At 38.7% G+C, this 20,908-nt stretch overlaps 1 protein-coding gene across 1 annotated transcript; it reads right to left on the bottom strand.

The window, feature by feature from the left end:
* Positions 1–9,329: 9,329 nt before the first annotated feature.
* Positions 9,330–13,583, bottom strand: LOC147635287 (uncharacterized). Its single transcript, XM_086802531.1, has 4 exons — positions 13,435–13,583; positions 13,249–13,322; positions 12,809–12,978; positions 9,330–9,531 (listed from the first exon to the last, which is right to left on the bottom strand). Exons 1-4 carry the CDS (start codon positions 13,488–13,490, stop codon positions 9,373–9,375), a joined length of 459 nt encoding a protein of 152 aa, XP_086658657.1. The 5' UTR covers positions 13,491–13,583; the 3' UTR covers positions 9,330–9,372.
* Between the last annotated feature and the right edge of the window lie 7,325 nt (positions 13,584–20,908).

Here is a 20,908-nt window from a genome sequence, read left to right as displayed (position 1 = left end):
TAGCATGCATTAGGGAGAGAGATTGGCAAGAGGATTAGCAAGAGCAAGACTCTATTGCAGAATGGGAGAGTATGTTGTATTATAACTGTGGGCCGGTTAGGCGCTTTAGGCTCATAAGAGGCCTAATGCTATTACAATGACTACTCTTATAATATATCCATGAAGTACATCACTTGGGACTTCATCCTAACTTGCTATCACACGCTCTTGAAGCAGGAATCACCTTAAGTATTCCATTGGACCATTATGGGCGCTTGTCCAAGTTATAGCTTTGGATACCATTGCTTCATATCTTGAATGTATGACCTTTTGGTGTATCTACCTTGACTCCTTTGACGTAACATAATGGTGGTAGCTCTTGTTAACCCTAGGAATATCTTGTTAACCCTAGGAATAGGTTAATACACCACATGGGGACACACTAGGCCTGATGAATGCTTGCTCTCTAGAAGAGGCTGCTTGTAAGATTTTTCCCTCCAGCTTTTGAGGTGTAAAGGTGTAAGAATCTTCCCTTCTGTTCTTGAAATTATTCCCCTCTCTGAAATAGGAGAAAGATCTTGTTTTACCCTATTTTGGCCGAGAGACAGATAATCCAAAATTTAGATATCTTTGGATATAAAAATCCTCCTAGTGTCTAAAATGGATTCCCCTGAAATAAAAGTTCAAAATGAACTTTCCAATGTGCATTAGGAATTAATTGAAAATGGTATAAGAAACCTTAGCCTAAGGATCTACATTTTCAGAAATTTTTAGATTATGGTCCAATTAAGGTTCCAATGGGCCAATTGGATTAATCCAAGTGTTGGGATGAGATAAATCCAAAGAATAAAAGAAAATATCCAAAAATGAGTAAATGCTCACATAAGATGAAGAGTTGACTGAGTACAAGGTTTATTAGTTAAAAATTACGAGATATTACTAAAAAAATAAGATATTTTAGAATAATGATGCATTTTTGACACCTTGGTAAGGAGAGGGGGACTCTTGAGGTAGGCACCTATTTCACATGTGTGAAAGGATTTTTAATTCAAAAAAAAATGATATTTTTATCTCTCCTCTCTCTTGGATCAAACCAAATAAAAAAGGGAGCCAAACTGGTCCAAATCTTGTCCAAATCGAGTCAAACTGAACATGGAAATTTCTAGAACCCAATTGGACTTGGTTAGTGGCCTCCCTTACCTATAAATAGACCCTTAGTCTTTTGTAAAAAAATATTGGAGCTATACCATGCCGGTATTATATTAAAATAATCATATTTTCTATTATTCCTTAAATTTTTCTCTCTCTTGGGAGCTTGGAGCTCTCTCTCTCTACAACAACTCTTGGAGTTTCTCTTCTCCTCTTGGTGGACCAATTGATTGGTCGAGGGCTTCACTGCTGCTAAATAGAGAATCAAGCCAAACTTGGAGGTAAAATCAAATTTTATGGTTTTTTCTAATTTATCTCAATGACTTTCTTCTTCTCAATCCCTCTCAAGCTTGAGAAGCTTTCTAAATAATTATTTTAATTCAAATCAAGCTTTCCCTTAAAGTCTTAATGCTTAATTAAGAGAAAGTTAATCTTTATGCTTATTTGTAATGCTTTCTTTAAGTAAATCTCTCTCTCTAAAAGAATAGCCATCTTTATGGCTAAATCCTTTGAAAAAGGATGCTTCTCAATGATAGTCTCTTAATTCAAAGTTAAACTCTAGGCTTGATAAGCTAGAGATTAAGAAAATAATATTTTATGATTTTGTGTTACCAAAATAATGGTTATTTCTTTTATCATATTTTTAAGTAGTTAAAAACTACTTTGATTGATTCTAAATGAGAAATAGATTATCCTATCAATTTGGAAAAAGAGAAATAATGGAATTAGCTTAATCTAGTGAGATAATCATAATTAAGTTTATGATTATGATTTAAATTCATAATTTGATTTTAAGCATAAAAGAGGAACTACTATCATATTTCCATTACAAGTTTTTATTCTTTAGAAAAATTGAGAATTATTAGTAATAGCAAAGCGAAGCTATGGTAAATTTTTAAAAAATAATACATATCTTATTTTTATGCATAATTCTAAAAGAGGACTTCCTACCATATTCTAGGATTGGACATCCTATGTAAAAAGAATGATTTTCATCATATTCATGAGAACTAATTTTTTTGTAATTATGCATAATTAATTGATTATGAGAAAAGAGTAAATTTTAGTAAATTTATTTTTATGAAAAAAGAGAAATTCCCATGATATTTGAGATCCAAGTAATTAAATGGTAAAAGAGAAATTTTTGGTAAATTTATTTTTATGCAAAAAGAGAAATTTTCATGATACTTAAGATCCAAGTAATTAAATGGTAAAAGAGAAATTTTTAGTAAATTTATTTTTATGCAAAAAGAGAAATTTCCATGATATTTGATATCCAAGTAATTAAATGGTAAAAGAGTAATTTTTTGCATAATTCAAATTATGAGTATTTATCAAATGTAAAATTTTGAGCATTATTAATTTTATTAAAAAAATATGGGTAGAATTGATTTTTGTAAATCCCATGACTCTTTTACTCAAAAGAAGAATATTGAATATATTTCACTTGAGAAATTTGAGAAAGAATATAAAAATATCCATCGAGAAAAAGTACCTTTAACTAGGCCAAGCAATTGGCAAAAACTTAGAAAAGTCCCATCGGTATCGAAAGTAGAAAACAGTACTAAATTTGGATGTGATAAGATGTGATGTAGAGCTGAATGAATGTGACGGGATGTAAATGGATACGATATGATTAGATGGAATGTAATAAGAGGAGATGTAAACGTGATGTGATAAGATGTAAATGTGATGTGATAAGATGTGAATGGGTGTGATGGATGTGAATGGGTGTGATGACATGTGAATGGGTGTGATGAGATATGAATGGATGTGATGAGATGTGATGTGATGTAAATGGATGTGGATGTGGATAGATGTGAATGTGAATGAATGGATGGATGTGGATAGATGTGCATGTGAATGAATGGATGGATATGGATGAATGTGATGAGATGTGAATGGATGGATATGGATGAATGTGATGAGATGTGAATGGATGTGATGAGATATGGATAGATGAGGATGTGATGTAATGTGGATGGAATGAATGAGATGTGTTGTGGATCGATGTGGACGTGATGTAATGTGGATGGAATGAATGAGATGTGATGTGGATCGTGAATTTGACCTTTCTCTACATCATCCATTTTCTTGGCCCATAATAATAGCACTAGAGGTGGCGGATTACATATGATTTCTTTCTCTCTATTTGGCCCATGAGAGTTACACAAGAGGGGTGGAACTATGTAGTAGTTGGAGGGCTCAAAAAAAATGACAAACTAGTGTATTTGTACCAGTTAAAATCAAGAAAAACTAGTTGAGACATTAAGTAGCTCTTATTTTAAGGAATGATTTTTCATATATTTTAGTGTTAAAACCGGCATATAATAGAGATTTTGGAAACAGAAATCGGATAGATTTAAGAGTTGTCCTAATTTTGATTGGTTGACCACCTCACAAATGCAATAGTGAAGTAAAGCTTTCTCCTCCATTGGTGGGGCATACTTCATAATCACAACAATGGCTTGATGATCCTCATTGATTGTCTTGCCTTTTTGCAGTAACACCCAAAATTCAAATGTCTTATCCCCCACATATCTAGGAGGATAATACCTTTGCTGAAGATGGGATTTCATTTCCTCCCAAGTAAATTGACCTTCCTCAAGGTGCTAAGTGTGATGCATAAATTCCTCAACCAATTTTTTGTAGAACCCTTGTGAGAGGGCTACCTTACTTTTTTGAAATAATCATACATTTCTTTTATCCATGAATTCAGGACATCACCGAGGTTTTCTCCTTTTGTCACCTAGATGGGCTTTTCAAAGGATGTCCTAGGTCATTGTTCCTGATTTGGCATCAATGAGAGGGATTCATCTTCTGCTTGAGGAAATCTATAGATAAGATTTAAGAAAATAATCATATCATCGAAAATTTTCATTATAAGACCAATAGGGACCCTAATTACACCACCAATTGAGCCATTTAAAAAGAAACCCAATAACGATAGCACAATAAGTTTCGATTTTGAAATCCTCAAATTGTGCTTTGATACCAACCTGTAAGACCCCTACTACTTCCTAACTAGCCAGGGGTAGGATTGACCCACATGAAAGGCACAACCAATAGCTCCCCAAGGCTCACAACAAGTTGAGAACATCCATTTGGGTAATCCAAGCGACATACCCTAAGATCCTAAAAAGTCTAATTCTCAATTCTTCTTTGATTTCATGACCACGTCTCAATTGGAGAATGTCAATCCCCCAGTTATTTTGAAAAGCACCCGTCCCCTCTTGGGTCCACCCTGCCACCCCCTTTTTAGTTTTTGATTTAGAGATGTATTCACCCACCTGTCACTTTAGCTTTCATTCTCACGGACACCTATGAAAACAAGTACACATTCACACCTCTTATGCACACACACCCCTTTAATTGAAATGGAAATATCAAATTTTACGATACCCTACTGAAAATATTTCAAATTATTAACATCTTCTTATCTTTGTCCCAAGCATAAAATTTTTTAACTTGACTTGTTGTTCGCGTATGCGCATAAATCACTGATCTAATCTACACCAAGGAAAGTTCCTGGGCTAACCAGAACCACCCAACTCCCCACACTTTTCTCATATGATTTTCTTCCTCTAATGTTGTTTTTGGGTTCCTTAGTGAGTCTCACCACACTGGAGGCTGCTTCACTTGGTTTGTTGGCTGACAAACCAGCGAGTCAATACATCATTAGGTTGCATCTTTTGAGCTCCCCCAGGAGTAACCAAAAGCACACTCACAACTCTAAACCAAGGAGGGTCAACCTCAGGACTAAGTGCCTTGGGGTCTTAAAGACCCTTGTCAGGTGACATCAATGGATGGCATTGATCAAAATCGCGATGCCTTTTTCGATCATTGGATAAAGTAAGCTAAGCTGAGTTAACTAGGGGTGAAAAACATAGAATATAATGCCTTGAAACCACATGGTTTTGTTGCTTGAAGGTATAGTGTAGTGGTAAGATGTTTCCAATGGTGACCCAAGGTCTCAAGTTCAAATCCTCTATTGCACATAACATCTTGCTCCAAAATTTTCTAAGTCCCAAACCCAAATTTACCCTCATTCTATGATGTAAACTAGGAAGTAAACTATGATTTGCTGAGTAAACTAGGAAGTAAACTATGCCCTCTATGAAGTAAACTATGATCGCTTAGTAAACTAGGAGAAGTAAACTATGCCCATTTAGTAAACTAGGAAGTAAACTATGATCACTTAGTAACCTAGTTTACTCGACCTAGTTTACTTTATTTGATGGGCGTCGTGATTTTTTATCAATGTCATCCATTGATGTCACCTGACAAAGGTCTTTAAGACCTCGTGGCACTTAGTCTTGAGGGAGGGTCAAGACCCGTACCGCTATCACATAAATATAACTGGGGTCACATAAGGACCTCTTCCATTCCTCGTATGGTTGGACACTCAGGCTCGCTCCCACATGCCATAGATGGTACATCACCAAATTCAAAATTTCTATTAAATGAAAATAGAGTAAGTAGAAGGTCAAAGAACACCATCCATTATAAAAGTTTTCTCCCTCTCCTACCACTTTGGTATTTGAGGCTTGAGCTAATGTATTGGGCAATGCTGCAATATTAATTTCTATGTTTCTTTATTTAAAAGCATGTGTTTAAATGATTCTTTTGTTCCTTGGTACTTTGAGATTTAAAAATAATGCCAAGATGGGTATTTTTCTAAAATAGAAAAATTTAAGCTTTTAAATACAAGTGTTACCACTTTTTCCTCTCTCACAGTTCACTTGTAAGTCACCTCATTCGCCTTTGTTTTTCTTCTACTGCGATCCCCACCCATGGACACCCATCAAGTGTTACCTCTTTTTCCTCTCACTTGTAAGTCACCTCATTAGCCTTCGTTATGCTTCTACTACGACTCCCAACCATGGATGCCCATCAAGTCTGCCTTGATTTCATTGCCAAGACCTTATATAGTGATAGATGCCCATCAAGTCTAACTTGATTTCATTGCCAAGACCCCATATAGTGAAGATTTGATGAGTTTTATCAAGTCTTTGCACAAAATGTCAACATTCTTCAAATAGTTGTGACAGTACTAGGGATGTGTGACCAATCTTATTTAGTTAAATGCATATGTATGTATGGAAGATGCATATTTATGGTCTTCTAAAGGTTAGGTAACATGTGACTTCGTTCTTCACCTTTTTGGTAATGAAAAAACTTTTCAGAAGTGTTGACGATTCGTTAACACTTGATGAAGACCTTTCGACCCCCAATTCATTTAAAAGCCATATAGCCATATGTAGAGAATGTGTTGTCTACGTTGTAAACAAATGAGCTAGTTGGATTACCCCTCCAGTTGTTTAAGTCTCTACAAACTTCAAAGGGTCTTAAAAATAGAGGATCAATGTTGGAGAGATGCATTAAAGCATCTCTCCAACATTGTAAACAAATGAGCTAGTTGGATTACCCCTCCAGTTGTTTAAGTCTCTACAAACTTCAAAGGGTCTTAAAAATAAAGGATCAATGTTGGAGAGATGCATTAAAGCATATGAAGAAAGACCTTTAAGAAATTTTGAGATTGTGTATATTCTTCAATTGTAAAATTTAGGATATTTTAAATATCTAATTACTATCATTTATAAATGGCCATAGAAATTGATGAGTTCAGTGGAAGAAGAGGCAGCACGAAAGATTCATTTGGGTACCACCAACTCTAAGATCAAAGCCAATCAAAATCTTCATCCTTATCTCCAAACACACAAGTGTCACTCCAACCTTATCAGCAAATGCATAGACACCCTTTATTGACACATTTAACAATTTACAACAACCAACCCTCAATGTGACCCCACATACATACACACTCCACCATTTCTACGCATGTCGAAATGCCCATCATGATGCCCTCCACTAGATGTTTCCTTGAGATGCCTGCATCACCATACCACACATTGATATACCATGCCTTCATTGTCTTCATATTTATATCAAATACAAGAACCTTATAGAGAAATTCTTCTTTTGTTAGCCTTGGCTATTATTCATAGAGATCATTTATTTGCTTGTATTTGAATTGATCCCATCCTTGATACTTCAAACCACCTTTATTCTTCAAGTAGCTTTTTGGGAGAAAGCTACTAGCCTTTTGCATTGAGAATCAAAGAGATCATTCAGCGTTGGATCTTCATTGACACAAAATGGTACCACCAACTCTGTGATGAGAGCCAAAAATCTCCATCCTCATCTACAAATACAAGTGACACTCCAACCTTATTTGAAAAATGTGTAGACACTCTTTAATGATACATTTAACAAATTAGAGACCTACTCTCCATGTAACACCACACACCCACCCACCCCCACACACACACACACACACACACCCCACCCATTTTTTTTTTAATGGTGATCCATGTCAAAATGCCCCTCATGCCCACCAGTAGATGCTGCCTTGAGGTGCCTTTGGCACCATACCATGCTTTCATTGTCTTCATAAATATGTATATATATAATTACCATCCTTGATACCCCAAACCACTTTCCACTTCCATTATCCAAATTTCAAAATTACTTTAAAGAACCATAGAATTGATTAAATGCCAACAACAATCCCCATGAGCAAACATAGAGTAATAGCATATTCCAACACATGAAGTCTTTTAAATAATTATACTTAAATCTTTTAGCCTTTACAGCATTAGGGATCTCCCAAGACTTAAATTGAAGTCGGTTTTTCTTTCTCCAACTTATGGACACTAAGTATTAAGCATGGGCATGTCTACTTGTGTTCTTGTAGGGTATAGGGGACACAAACGTCTATGGCCGATCATGAGGAGGGGGAGTGGAAGTGCACCAACAAAACATTAGACATAAGGAAAAAGAACTCAATATTTTGTTGGTTGAAAGCCCAAAAGCATGCAGTTTTCAATGCATCACTAATGAGTTCTCAATCTAGCATCTCATTTGGGTCATTACCATCACAATTATTGTAATAGCATACACTTATGGCTCCAAGATATGTAATGGTGTAATCATCACTCCAAAATGGATCTCTCAAGAGGTTAATTTGGCCCTTCTAACTCACCACAATAAATGGGAGGAATGTCGCGCTTCCCTCAAGAAAGCCCATTTTTAGGCAAACAATGCAACTCATATCCTCATACCGACATGGTAGCTTGCTACCCACATCAAATCAATTCTCCAAATTGGATTCTTAAAGTAGCTTGAATAATGTATGTCTAGTAACATGTGTAGCATTCTTAAGGTATTAAGAACGCTACACATTCTAAAGGTATTAAGAATGTGTAGCATTCTATTAAGAGGATGCATTATATCGTATCATGATGCATGTATTTACATGATACCAAAGCGATATCCAAAGGGCCTTAAAATGTATTCGAGTATATGCATGCCCTTACAAGCCACATGTGACAGCACATTACGCACCATTACTGACATGGATTCATGGAGTTGACACCCTTCTTTTAAGGGATTCAACAAGACATGGCCACCTCCATTTCTCTAATTCATTGCTAAAATGGTACCACATCACTTTCAAGTGCACAATAATTTGGTAGAGTTAAAGGAGTCAAATGAGTCATTGCTAGAATGGTACCACATCACTTTCAAGATCCTTGCGTGCACAGTAATTTGGTACAAATAAAGGAGTCAAATGAGTCATGATCCATCCGCAGTCCACCCCTCATGTGCTTCTCTTATTGCCTTGCTTTTGTGTTTCCATAAAATGCAGGTGGATAAAAGTACATATTGTAGAAAAAGCACTTAGAAAAACATAACAAGCTGGCAGCTGCAGTTGCCATGGCAATGGTGAAGACACAAAACCACATCTCCACGAATACTTAAACTAGCAAAGACGTATTTTCTTTCATGGTTGTTGAATGTTTGGCTGCTTATATATACCTAGATAAATCCAGGAACATGCCCAAATTCACCTTATAATAAGAAGGTGCAATTTATAACCTCATGGTAGTCATCCACAAGACAATAAACCATCAACTCCATCCAGTATGGACTAGATACTATGACATCCCCACTAACGTCTTCAGTGCCCAATAGTGGGTGTAGAACTTGGTATCAATATATGCTCCCACACACACCCCCAATAGTGTTGAATGTCAAGTGAGATTTGGCTGCTTGCCTAAAGGGATGCTCCCAAGACCTGGAAGAAGTACATTTCAGGACTATTTTTAAGTTGACCTGTCAAGTGTGAACACTAGCCATTTGTATATAAGTAATTTTGACATTAGTAAAGGGTTGCCATATCTACATTGGGGTTCCTGGCCTGAATGAAAGCAGGACAAACATTAAGATAATGACCACCATTGCCGCATACAACATTGCATCTCCATTGCCCCAAAACTCAAGAATTCGATCTGCTCCTTCACCTAGCTGGTACTTGCCTCCTCTTACACTTCCACCCCACTGTAAAATGAACAATTCCATTTAAAAGCAATAAGATACAACAGAAAGTAGCCTCAAATAACCATTGAATTGGGGCCAAGCAACACCTGCATACTCGTTTCAAAAAACATTACTAAGCCTGCTGTTGTTAGGTTTGCACTGTACATTCAGAATCAGACGGCCTTTGCAAAGGTCATCATCAGGTTTCACATATCATTCAAAGGGCCAATTTCTGCTGCAAGTGCTAGACACCAATACTCAATGGTGGTACTCAATGGTGGGACTACCAAAGCACGGTCCAGTTAACTGAGTGACAGAAGTCCTAGTGAGAACCAAAGCTAGTACACTCTTCAGCACTGTATTAGAAAATTGTAAAGGCCAGAGGGTCCTTGAATGCATGATGAGGAAAGGGTCAATATGTATCACTTGTGACCTGCAAAAATGTCAGCTGAGTACCAATTGTCCCATACTGCATTGTGTTAATTTGTGGCAAGTGCTCTCCATCTGCATACAAGTTCACACCATGATAATAACCTGCATAGCCTTGCCCAGAAAATCATTGCCAGCTTGACAACCAGGCAGCTTTCATTGCCATCATAGTAGATGGTGTTGATTTATCACTCTCTGTGCATATGGTAACCATGCCGGGCATCTTCAAGACCATGAGCTTGAGAGGACTACCTTTGTGAAAGTCAGGACCAATTTGAAAGAATGTGCACAAGCGGAAGCAAATAAACATGAGAGAGAAAGATTGCAAGCAAGAACTAGAGCTTTATTAGCTTGAGGTTACAGAGTACAAGAGCCAGCAAATAGGGCAATGAATGATGATTGAATGAATAAAAGAGAGCAACTTTTATATACTTGTGCGTGAAGCAATCGGCTGTAGAAAACAGGCCGACAGGACTCCACGACAGCATTAAGAGAAAGATGCAATATTTTAACACCCCCTGTGCATCTTGAAGTGTGCAAAAAAGTCAGAAGGAAACTGATAACGAAGGTGCGACTATGGACACCTCAACATGGCCAGTACTGAGTACACCTCAGAAAATGCACATGTCAGCTTGTTGTCTTCAGAAAACATAATGCCACTATAAAGAGCAAAAGAAAATCTGCTTGGCTCCAAACTCAAAGTAGAACTGTGAACACATCACATCCAATAACCTCGAACAAATGAGCATGAAACACATCCTGTCCATGGTCTCTGCTGACCAATAATTCTCGAACTCATCCGAACCATGAAGCAAACTTGGTTAATCCTGGAACTCATCCGGACCATCAAGTGAACTTGCTTGTCTTTATACTTGGAACTCTGACACACGGGTCCCATGCTCCAGATTTAATATAAGAGAGCTTTTGAAAGCTCCCTCTCCCGTTGTTAAAACCCTAAGATCTCTCTAGATAATTGTTATGCATAAATCAGGCATAAATTCATCCACCCGACCACCCCCGAGCCCAAGGGATGCACACATGAAATATAATGAAATACATCATACCTTTACCTTGATGTCCCATACCATCAAGAGGTATAACTCAAATCCAATAGCATGTAGCTATAGTGTGAAATGGTAGGTGAGTAGATATGATCCTCTACACAAGAGAGCATAACATAACCTCGCCTCAAGCTAACATCAAGAGACCATAGCCTAAGTCATCATGGAAGTCCCTGCTGTAAACTTCATGGAATTACCTTAACCTTCATCACAAATGACTGCATGGAAGTCCCTGCTGTAAACTCCAGGGAAAAGAGCTAACCCAATAGATTGACAGACCACATTGTAGAGTCCCGTGCATATAGATCTATCAGCTTTCTCCAAACAGAAGCACCACAATCCAATGTTTGTACGGCGGGGGAGACCTCTGGTGAGATGGCTCGTACAAGTGCAAAGTGAGCTTTTGAGTATTGATTCTCCCAAGCTGAAAGTTCTACGAGAAAGGCATCCTCTTGGTCCTGAGTCCACTTCCTAGAGCTGGTAAGGCGTTCGGGCTTTCGTTCGTGGCCCTGAACAATCTCCCAAAGACCCTTGTGTGTGAACCAGACCTTCACCTATAGCTTCCAGTGATCATAGTTTGAACCACTGAGCTTGTCCTCCTTGTTCGTGCAGGGGGGACCCATGTCTGCCTCAAAGAAGCTATGTCTCAAACAACCTTTGTAGCTAAGCAATCCACGTGCTCTCTCAAGCACCTTTCCACAGGATCCAACTAGGGACTAGTAGCCCCCTCTGAAGATGCAGGCTGGACGGCAGCAAAAGAAACCCAAAAAACACACCACCGGGAACCTCCTACCGGAAGAGGGAGGGGATCTTGGATGGAGAAGAGCGATGTGCCACTTGTTTGATGCACTTACTGAATCTGCAGCTAGAACTCCTCCACTTGCCTTTGTAGAAGAAAATGCAGCCTGGGGGCTGGCCGACAACAATTGGAGAGCTTGTAGAGTAAAAAACGCAGCTAAGAAAGAAGAAACGCAACCACTGTTTGAAGGATCTACAACCTAGAGAAACTAGGGAAGCAGAAAACGAAGAGAAGCAGATTGTGAAGCAGCCAGAGCCTAGGCGTATGATACCATGAAAGAATGTGCACAAGCGGAAGCAAATAAACATGAGAGAGAGAAAGATTGCAAGCAAGAACTAGAGCTTTATTAGCTTGAGGTTACACAGTACAAGAGCCAGCAAATAGGACAATGAATGATGATTGAATGAATAAAAGAGAGTAACTCTTATATACTTGTGCATGAAGCAGTCAGCTGTAGAAAACAGGCCGACGGGACTCCACGACAGCATTAAGAGAAAGATGCAATATTTTAACACAATTATGGGTCGTTTTTCATGTCATAATGGCAATCTAAGATGCCCCCACAATTAAACAGAACCTCCTATTATTTAAAGTAGTTAACAAACCACCTTGAACTCATAACATGGGTCACACACGTAAAGTCAAAAATTCGAATGAATATTGAGGTTGTGTATGTGTTTATAGACACACTTAACATACACATATATGTGTTTATATACACACTTAATACACACATATATGGAGGGGTATGTGTGTGTATTTATATGCACACACATGTATGGATATGTACACACGTATGTGTATATGTAAATGTATATGTATACATTTTACTTGGTGAGGCATTTAAGTAGAGTATGATTGGATGATGTTGTGCTATTTCTCCTATGTTATGCATTCCATTGATATGTTTGCAATCTCCCTCACATTTATATACGTTTTGCCATTTTGATAGATATGCTTCAAACCTGTATGATCTTTAAGAAAATGCAATGTTCCACTTCAAAAATACCTTGGTGAAGCGTGGGCCGTTGTCACGCCCACCACCGACATCCTTGACCTCAAACTCTCGTGATATCCTCCCAACCTTTGTTATCTCCATTTCAGAAGTAGTATCAGGAAACTTTGCATTCTCTCTTGCCTTTCGCCAAGCAGCGTCCCAATCGACGGTTTGTTCCGAATCTTTGCAAAACAAATCATGTATCTGTAAATGGTAGATTCTGGCTCAAGAGATCTGCAAATTCATGTTTAAAAAAAGCACATGCTATGGTATGTTCAATGAGTCACATCTATACATTTAGATCAATTACGAAACAGCCAAAAATTCAGAAAAATAAGCGAAATGAGGGTTCTGAACCATCAGAAATCATCAAGGCATTTGTTTCCATACTCTAGCGCTAATGCTATACTGAAATAAATGAAAATTAAAACTTCAACGGTCCTTGATTTTACCTGAGTTATCCGATTGAGATCCGGCCAAGCAAACGATGGGCGAGGATTTTTTCGCAGGGGCGAAACGGGCTCCTGTTGGTGTCCACAGATGCACATGAGACAGACAAGCATGGATACCATAAATACCCTACATGGGGGGGGGGGGGGGGGGGAAACAGGCGATACAGAGCTTGACAGAACTTAACTTGTGGAGGTGTCCCGATTAAGCACCGAACTCCCACACCCACTAACAATATTGCCATCTTCTTCCCTCCACCCACACACACGCACACACGAATCAAGGCACAAACTCGTCAAATTGGAGGACCAATGGACCTTGTGTGGACAAAACACCAGATGGGCGGCCTTGTGTGGACAAAGGACCTGCTTGGACAGGGTGGCCTCTTTCTTCCACACACACACACACACTCAAGGTGGTCCTGTGTGGATAACGGACCTTGTGTGGACAAACAAATTGTGACCATGTGTTCACAAGGGACCTTGTATATGAACCCACAAACGGTGGCCTCGTGTGGACAAAAAATTGGCAGCCCTCATATATGAACAAAGCACCAAAAGGGCAGCCTTGTGTGGACAAAGCCCCAAATGGGTAGCCTTGTGTGGACAAGGCACTTGTATAGAGAAAGCACCAAATTGGTGGCCATGTGCAGACAAAGTACCCAATGTACCAATGCACATGACTAACTATCTAAACTATTAAAACAATGCACATGACTAACCATCTAAACTATTGTACCTTAAGCAAGCATTAATAGCATTCTTTTTTCTCATGCCAAAACAAGGATGACCCACAATTACAGCATCTACCACCCACACAAAGTTGCTAGGAATTGTTGCCAACCTTTGATCATGAGCAAGTCAAACAGGTATAGACATACCATAACTCATGATGTGTTCAATGGATGCAACACATTATGCAATAGTCATATCAAGGCTACTTTTGCAACCATACCATGAACTTACCCTACCATGGAGTGGCTATGTTATAGAGATTAATAATATATACGTAATGTATGGTGTCATATAGGATAACCATATGATATTGGCGGAGAGTGAGTGATTAATGTTGGGATTCAGAGCTTTATGTGTGTAAATCAACCCTTTGGAGTGGCTATGGTATAGAGATTATTAAAATATAGGTATTGTATGGTGTTATATAGGATAGCAATATGATATTGGTGGGATTCAGGGCTTTATGTGTGTAAATCGACCCTTTGATAGTGTATGCGTGTGAACCACCCATGTACGTGTGCCTATGTGTGTGAACAGCCTCTAAAGCAGTGATGTCATCACATATACCATGTGTCACTTTTTCAATGTGTGTACTTGAGTCATAAGATAAGGCTTTAAGCCTATAAAAGCATTGTCCTTGATGAAGGATTTACAACATCATCATTAATCTAATCATCATTGAGACATGCAACACTCTGAGCTTTGTCATCTCTCTCTCTTATATCTTATTGTCTCCACACAGTCACACCACCATTGTCTTTCATCCACCCTAGCCTATGCAACATTTTAGTATTAGAGACATTGTCGCCCACCTCGAGAGTCTTCCTAAATCGAACATCGACATCGCCAGTGCCATCTTTGCTCACTTGCAACTTTCTCAATTTCGCCAAAACTCTGCCACTCGCAATGCCATCTCCTCCACCAGCCGCCAAGAGTGGCAAAGCTTGTGATAGCCCTATCGGGCCGGGCTAAGCTGAGGTGGTGGCTTCACCAGTTGGGCGAACCTAGAGGGCAAGGAATGTGGCTGAGCCGCCTACTCCTTGGGTGGTGCTCTCTTGCCTTTCCCTTCTTTCTTTCCTAGTCACATTAGCCCGCTCTAACACCTATGTGTTGTCTAACTGATCTAGAACCTTTGCTGCATAATTTTCCAACATGGATTGGGCAACCTCATCCAGTACCTACTTCATGGTCAAGTTCAACAGCAGCAGCTCTTCCCCACATGGCAAACACAGATGCAGCTCATGGAAGGGCAGTAAGTCAAGAAAAGGCGGGTACCCAATCCCTTCCCAAAGAACCCTACATGATACTTGTGAAGGGTGGGCTCTTGGAACATTGTCGAAGGAGTTGACAAGAAGCCTCAAACTGAGGAGGGTTGAGAAAAAGTTCATCTGATCATTACGATCGTGTGACTACTCTTACTGGCCTCAGTCTTGATGATAGTTTAATACATCACCTCGATCTTACAAAGTCGTCCAATGAGGTATGGATAAAAATAGAAGTTCTATTTGGGAATAAGATTATCAATTCAAGAGTATTTTTGAAGAAAAAAAAAATCTTTGGTCTAACATTAGGGGGCATTTGAACATATTTTGGGCCTTTTGCCAATGAAAGTTATTATCAATGGACCAATAGGAATAGAGGATTGTGCACATTTGGTCTCCTTTGAACATAGGGAGGGAGACTAGGCTGTAAGGAGGGGGACTAGGCTTTCAGCACTAATAAAGGATGGTGGCAGCTCTTGGTGGAGTGTGGAGGACCTGGCTTCCCATCCACAACAATATTTGGAGAGTTTTTATGAAGCCCTTTTAGAGTTCTAATATTTTCCTTTTAGAGATGTACTCGAGTCACGAGATGACATCTAAAGGCAATTCTAGCACAATATCTCAAAACCATAGCCATCCCATTACAAACTCATGTTCCTACCTTGAAAAATTTAGTACAAATGTGTTTTGATTAAAAAACATGATAAAATGAGAAGAGAATTTCTCAATCTTTACAAAAAAGATTATAAAATTAGAAGAAAATTCATAAATATTTAAAATGATAAATAGGGAGGAGAATAAAGCTTTCTATTTTGTCTCCATCTCCTCTAGTTTTGTCTCCATGTCCCCCTTTGTCTCCTCTAGTTTTGTGGCCTCCTTTGTCTCCATGTCCATTTCCTTTGACTGTTTCTAGTTATTCTTACTAGCAAACTTGAGTTCCTTCTTACCTTTCTTGCCAACACCCTTCTTGGCACACCCACTTGAGGACCACTTTTCTTTGAGGTACTTCCTGGTTTTGTTATGAGTGCGTTGTTGAGGAGCACCCTTGGTTTCTTTATGTAGAGTTCCTTGCTTAAACATAAAATGCTTCAGTGGTGAATGTATAGGCATATTCTTCTTCTTCTTAGATGGAGAAGCTTGGGGTGGTGGAGAGTCTAGATCATTAGGAGTAATTGAATTATTCAAAATAATATTGATTGCTCTTACATGAACACTCCACATCCAAAACTCGTGAGATCCAAGAGTCTGTTAAATTAAGAAAATTTCTCAGATTTAAGAACCTGGAACTATAGAAAATAAGTTGAAAAATTAGGTAAAGATTTACTACAAAAATAGTGGGTATTTAACATAACCTACATTGCTATTAATCTCGGTATATTTAGACAAAAGATATTTCCACACATTGGCAATAACATGCCATCCACATGAGGTAGAATCTTTTTGTAAAGCAACTGGCTGATTCAGAAACTTATACTCTGCCTCCTTTTTCAAATTTGGATATTCGTCTTTAATAACTGCAATAGCTCTCTTACATGCCCTATTAAAAATTAAATTTGAATATAAGGAAAAATAAAGTATGAAGCTTAGAAGGAAGATTAATATTCAAGTTATTAAGGAGAACTACTTACAATTTAATTTGCCCATGCATGCCAGTCAGGCTATTCATAAAAATAACACTTCTTCTCAAAATATTGATAACGCAAGCACTCCAGTGTCCACTGGAAAAAAGTAAAAGAAATATTTAAGAAAGCAAATATCCTTAAAATAATTCTACACATATGTCATATAGTAAATACATAGGAATCATCAGTCAGAGACGAACCTCTCTACATAACTTGAGGTTAGCAAGACATAAAGTCACATCCATTTGGATTGTACAGTTGTTTTAAGGTGTACTTACATCACAAACATGTTCATTGTCTTTGTGGAGGCTTCTATTTGAAAGTCATTATCAATTAGTCTACCCCCTCCATTTCAGCACTCAATCCTAAGCGTGTGCATGTGAAATTGAGAGTGACACCCTCTCTCAACCTATAGCACAATATTACATGATGTCATCTTATATTCTAAATCTTGAAGCAAAAAAAAAACAATCATGATTGTAAATATTACCTTTCTAAGTGGGTTTTTTTGTCGCCCAAGTTAGGGCTCATGCACTCGATCATTCCGTAAGAAACTCTGAAGACTACTTCGTTCTTGGCCATGCCGGGTGTAGGAGATCGAAGAACCTCCAAATCCTCCTCACCTAGGCGCTTCTCAAATACCTTAATTGGGGAGAAGGTATCATAATCTCTTCTTTGAGCATCTTTCTTTCGTGCCATGCCCGCGTGCTCAACCTTTATTCATGACAATGTTAGTATTCTCTCAAAATGCTAGACATGTGGACAATGCGTGCCCAGATTCATAGACTTACCGGACTCCCCGGGATATCCATATCTTCGTTCTCCTCCTCACACGCTGTGGTCTCGGCCTCCGCCTCTCTTCTCCATTTCTACAACACATTTGCTCAAAAAGTATAAGTCTAATTCTCGTTTTATAATAATGTATTTAATTTATTGTAATTACATCACTCACAGATTTGTAATTCTCGTTTTGTAATAATGTATTTAATTTATTGTAATTACATCACTCACAGATTTCTCGTAGCCACTCTTGATACGGCTGTCGATGTGCGAGATGCGACTCTCCTTTGTCTCCATGTATGAGATCTCGGCATCTTTAAGTTTGCCCGTTATAAATGCCTCTCTCGTAGTGGTGCTCTTATCCTCAAGAGCCTCCCACTCCCCCTCTATTTGTCGTTGACGCTTAAGAAACTTGTGTAAGTTCCTCTCAAACTTCTTCGCCACATTCCCAAACCTAGACTTCGCTTGTCGCTCATAACGAGGACAAGGTAAGATCTTTGGATGCTCACCAATGCCCCACCTTAAGCTTGGGGACGTCCACCACTACTTGGTGTTCATTCTTCAAATGGCACATCATGTGGACTCTCTTAACATACATAGTGTCTCTCTTGGAGCATGTTTGTGATGCTCGACATTGTCGAGCATGACCAATTCTCCCATCAGGGAGTGTAATCTCCTCGTAATATGGATTCATCTATAAGTAACATAATAAGGTATGAGATTATTACTACATGTATCTCTCTCTCTCTCTCTCTCTCTCTCTCTCTCTCTCTCTCTCTCTCTCTCTCTCTCACACACACACACACACACACGCACACGCACACGCACACACACACACACATGCACACACATGCACACGCATGCACACACACATTTGGCATTCATGTATATTATCATTCATTCATGTATTCTATCATTCATTCAAATATTATTCAATTTGAGTTACACATTCATTCATGTTATTTTATTCCTCACATATGTCATATACATATGTCATATACACCTCTCTCTTGCCATTCATTAATAATCTTTAGCATTGATTCATTTATGTCCACTGATCTGTCTTCTCTCATGGCCGCTCTCTCTCTCTCTCTCTCTCTCTCTCTCTCTCTCTCTCTCTCATGGCCGCTCTCTCTCTCTCTCTCTCTCTCTCTCTCTCTCTCTCTCTCTCTCTCTCTCTCTCTCTCTCTCTCTCTCTCTCTCTCTCTCTCATATATATATAACTCGCATTCATTATATATATTATACAAAGAAAATGGAGCCTACCTGCGCAAAACCCAAGCGCTGGGGTAGGATGTAATGGCCACAGGCATCGAGCGGTGGGCGTCATGTAGCAGAGGACGTCAAGTAATGGTTGTATCTGTAAATACCCTACAATGACAATCATGCACAATAAAATTACAACCTTTGTTCAATATCACACTCCTGCACTAAATCTTTAATGTATGCAGTCCAATATTATCACCTCCTTGTTCAATATAGAACTCATGCCTAAATCTTTCATGAATGTACTCCAATATAGTGACTCTTCTTCTTACGTGTCAATATGATTAGTATTAAATCCATAACAAGAGTGGCTCTTTTCTACACCCTTCTTCGGACCACAAGTAAACTTGGCCTCATGACTAAGTCACACGTGGTTGGAGTGTTGAGATCAATGGCTAAAAACGTTGGTGATCACATCTAGCACCCATCTAGCACCCTCACCGCCACCAAAGTGAACTTGGACCACAAATACTTTAATACTAATTTTTTTGCTTCATTTTTTTTGGAATTTATGTGTTTGTTAATTAACTTACAAGATAAATGGTAGCAAGAAAATCACTCAGTCAAAGACTTCCACTAAAAATTAATAGGGTGGCACCAAACTGAACCCTTTATCACCATGTTACTATACATAGGTGATTGCCTAGGACTTATAAGAGATGGGTGACCATGGAAGGCCCACCCTTACTTATTAGAACTTGGGCAAGTTTATGTTTATGGATGCTATAAAGAGCCACATACATCCTAGCCTATCCTGGCTCTTTCTCTCTCTCTCTCTCTCTCTCTCTCTCTCTCTCTCTCTCTCTCTCTCTCTCTCTCTCTCTCTCTCTCTCTCTCTCTCTCTCTCTCTCTCTCTCTCTCGTTTAATTGTAGCCATGTGGAAGGTGCAGTGTCCTAACCAAGTACCCCTAAATCAATGTTGTGCACACATTGTCTCATGACCTATTAGTCACATGTTGTTTTCGCACAAGTTTTTCTTCTAGTGTGGAAGGTGAAGTAACCTAACAAAGTACCCCTAAATCAATGTTGTACACCCTCAATGTCGTGCACACATTGCCTCATGACATATTAGTCACATGTTGTCACACAAGTCTTTCTTCTAGTACTTCTGGGCTGCATTTACTTGATCTGATCCAACGGTGCGTGATGCCCGTATCCAGCGGGACAACACCTACAACCATTGATCCCAACACTCTCTCCTCGTGTGACTTAGTGTCGATGCCTACCTACCTTTCCTACCTCAACACTCTCTACAACCCCTTTGACATGGCCGAAGTCTACTTAGTGAATCAATACATGCAAAAGATGTATATCGAGAATCAGAGGAAATTGGCATTATAGAGATCCATGGTTACTACAAAAAGCCAGTAGATCATATAAGAGTGCAACCCGAGTGGTGCAAGCCCTATCTCTTAAACAATTATGAGATGTGGGCAGAATAATGCATAGCCATTCTAAGGGAAGTCTGGATTGACTTTGTCTGAGCCAATGCGATTGTTGGATAATGAAGGAGAATCTTTGCCCCCATCAATGCTATGGCCCTAGTAGAAGCTTCTGAGAACCACTGATCCCAACAAATTGCAGCAAAGTGAGGGAATATATGAGAATCCAAGCTTATTGGCATAGATGCATTGGATTGATATCATTGTAAAAAAAGACCATGCATCATTAAAAAATACCATGAGGAGTCTTTATTCCAAAGGTTATGGAACAAACGTCTTTTGATTCTCTCAAAAAATGCTTTCACTAAAGCACCCATTATGAAACCACCAAAACTTCTGATAAGCTCACCAACCAGTTATTAGGACTCTTCACACATTGAGAGAGAGAGAGAGAGAGAGAGAGAGAGAGAGAGAGAGAGAGGGAAATGAAATGAAATCTGTATTAATGTCTTCGAAAGGCCAAAATGACCTATGAGACCAAAAGTTACAAAGAATTTGGTCAGATGAAGTACAAATGTCAGTGGTGTGTAACAAAAAAAAAGTGAGAAAAGATCTA

The sequence above is a fragment of the Cibotium barometz genome, chromosome 9, assembly GCF_041138505.1.
Source record: "Cibotium barometz isolate CiBa-2024 chromosome 9, ASM4113850v1, whole genome shotgun sequence".
Lineage (NCBI taxonomy): Eukaryota > Viridiplantae > Streptophyta > Polypodiopsida > Cyatheales > Cibotiaceae > Cibotium > Cibotium barometz.
Note: the sequence above shows the minus strand (reverse complement) of the source record. Positions and strands in the feature narration are given on the sequence as shown.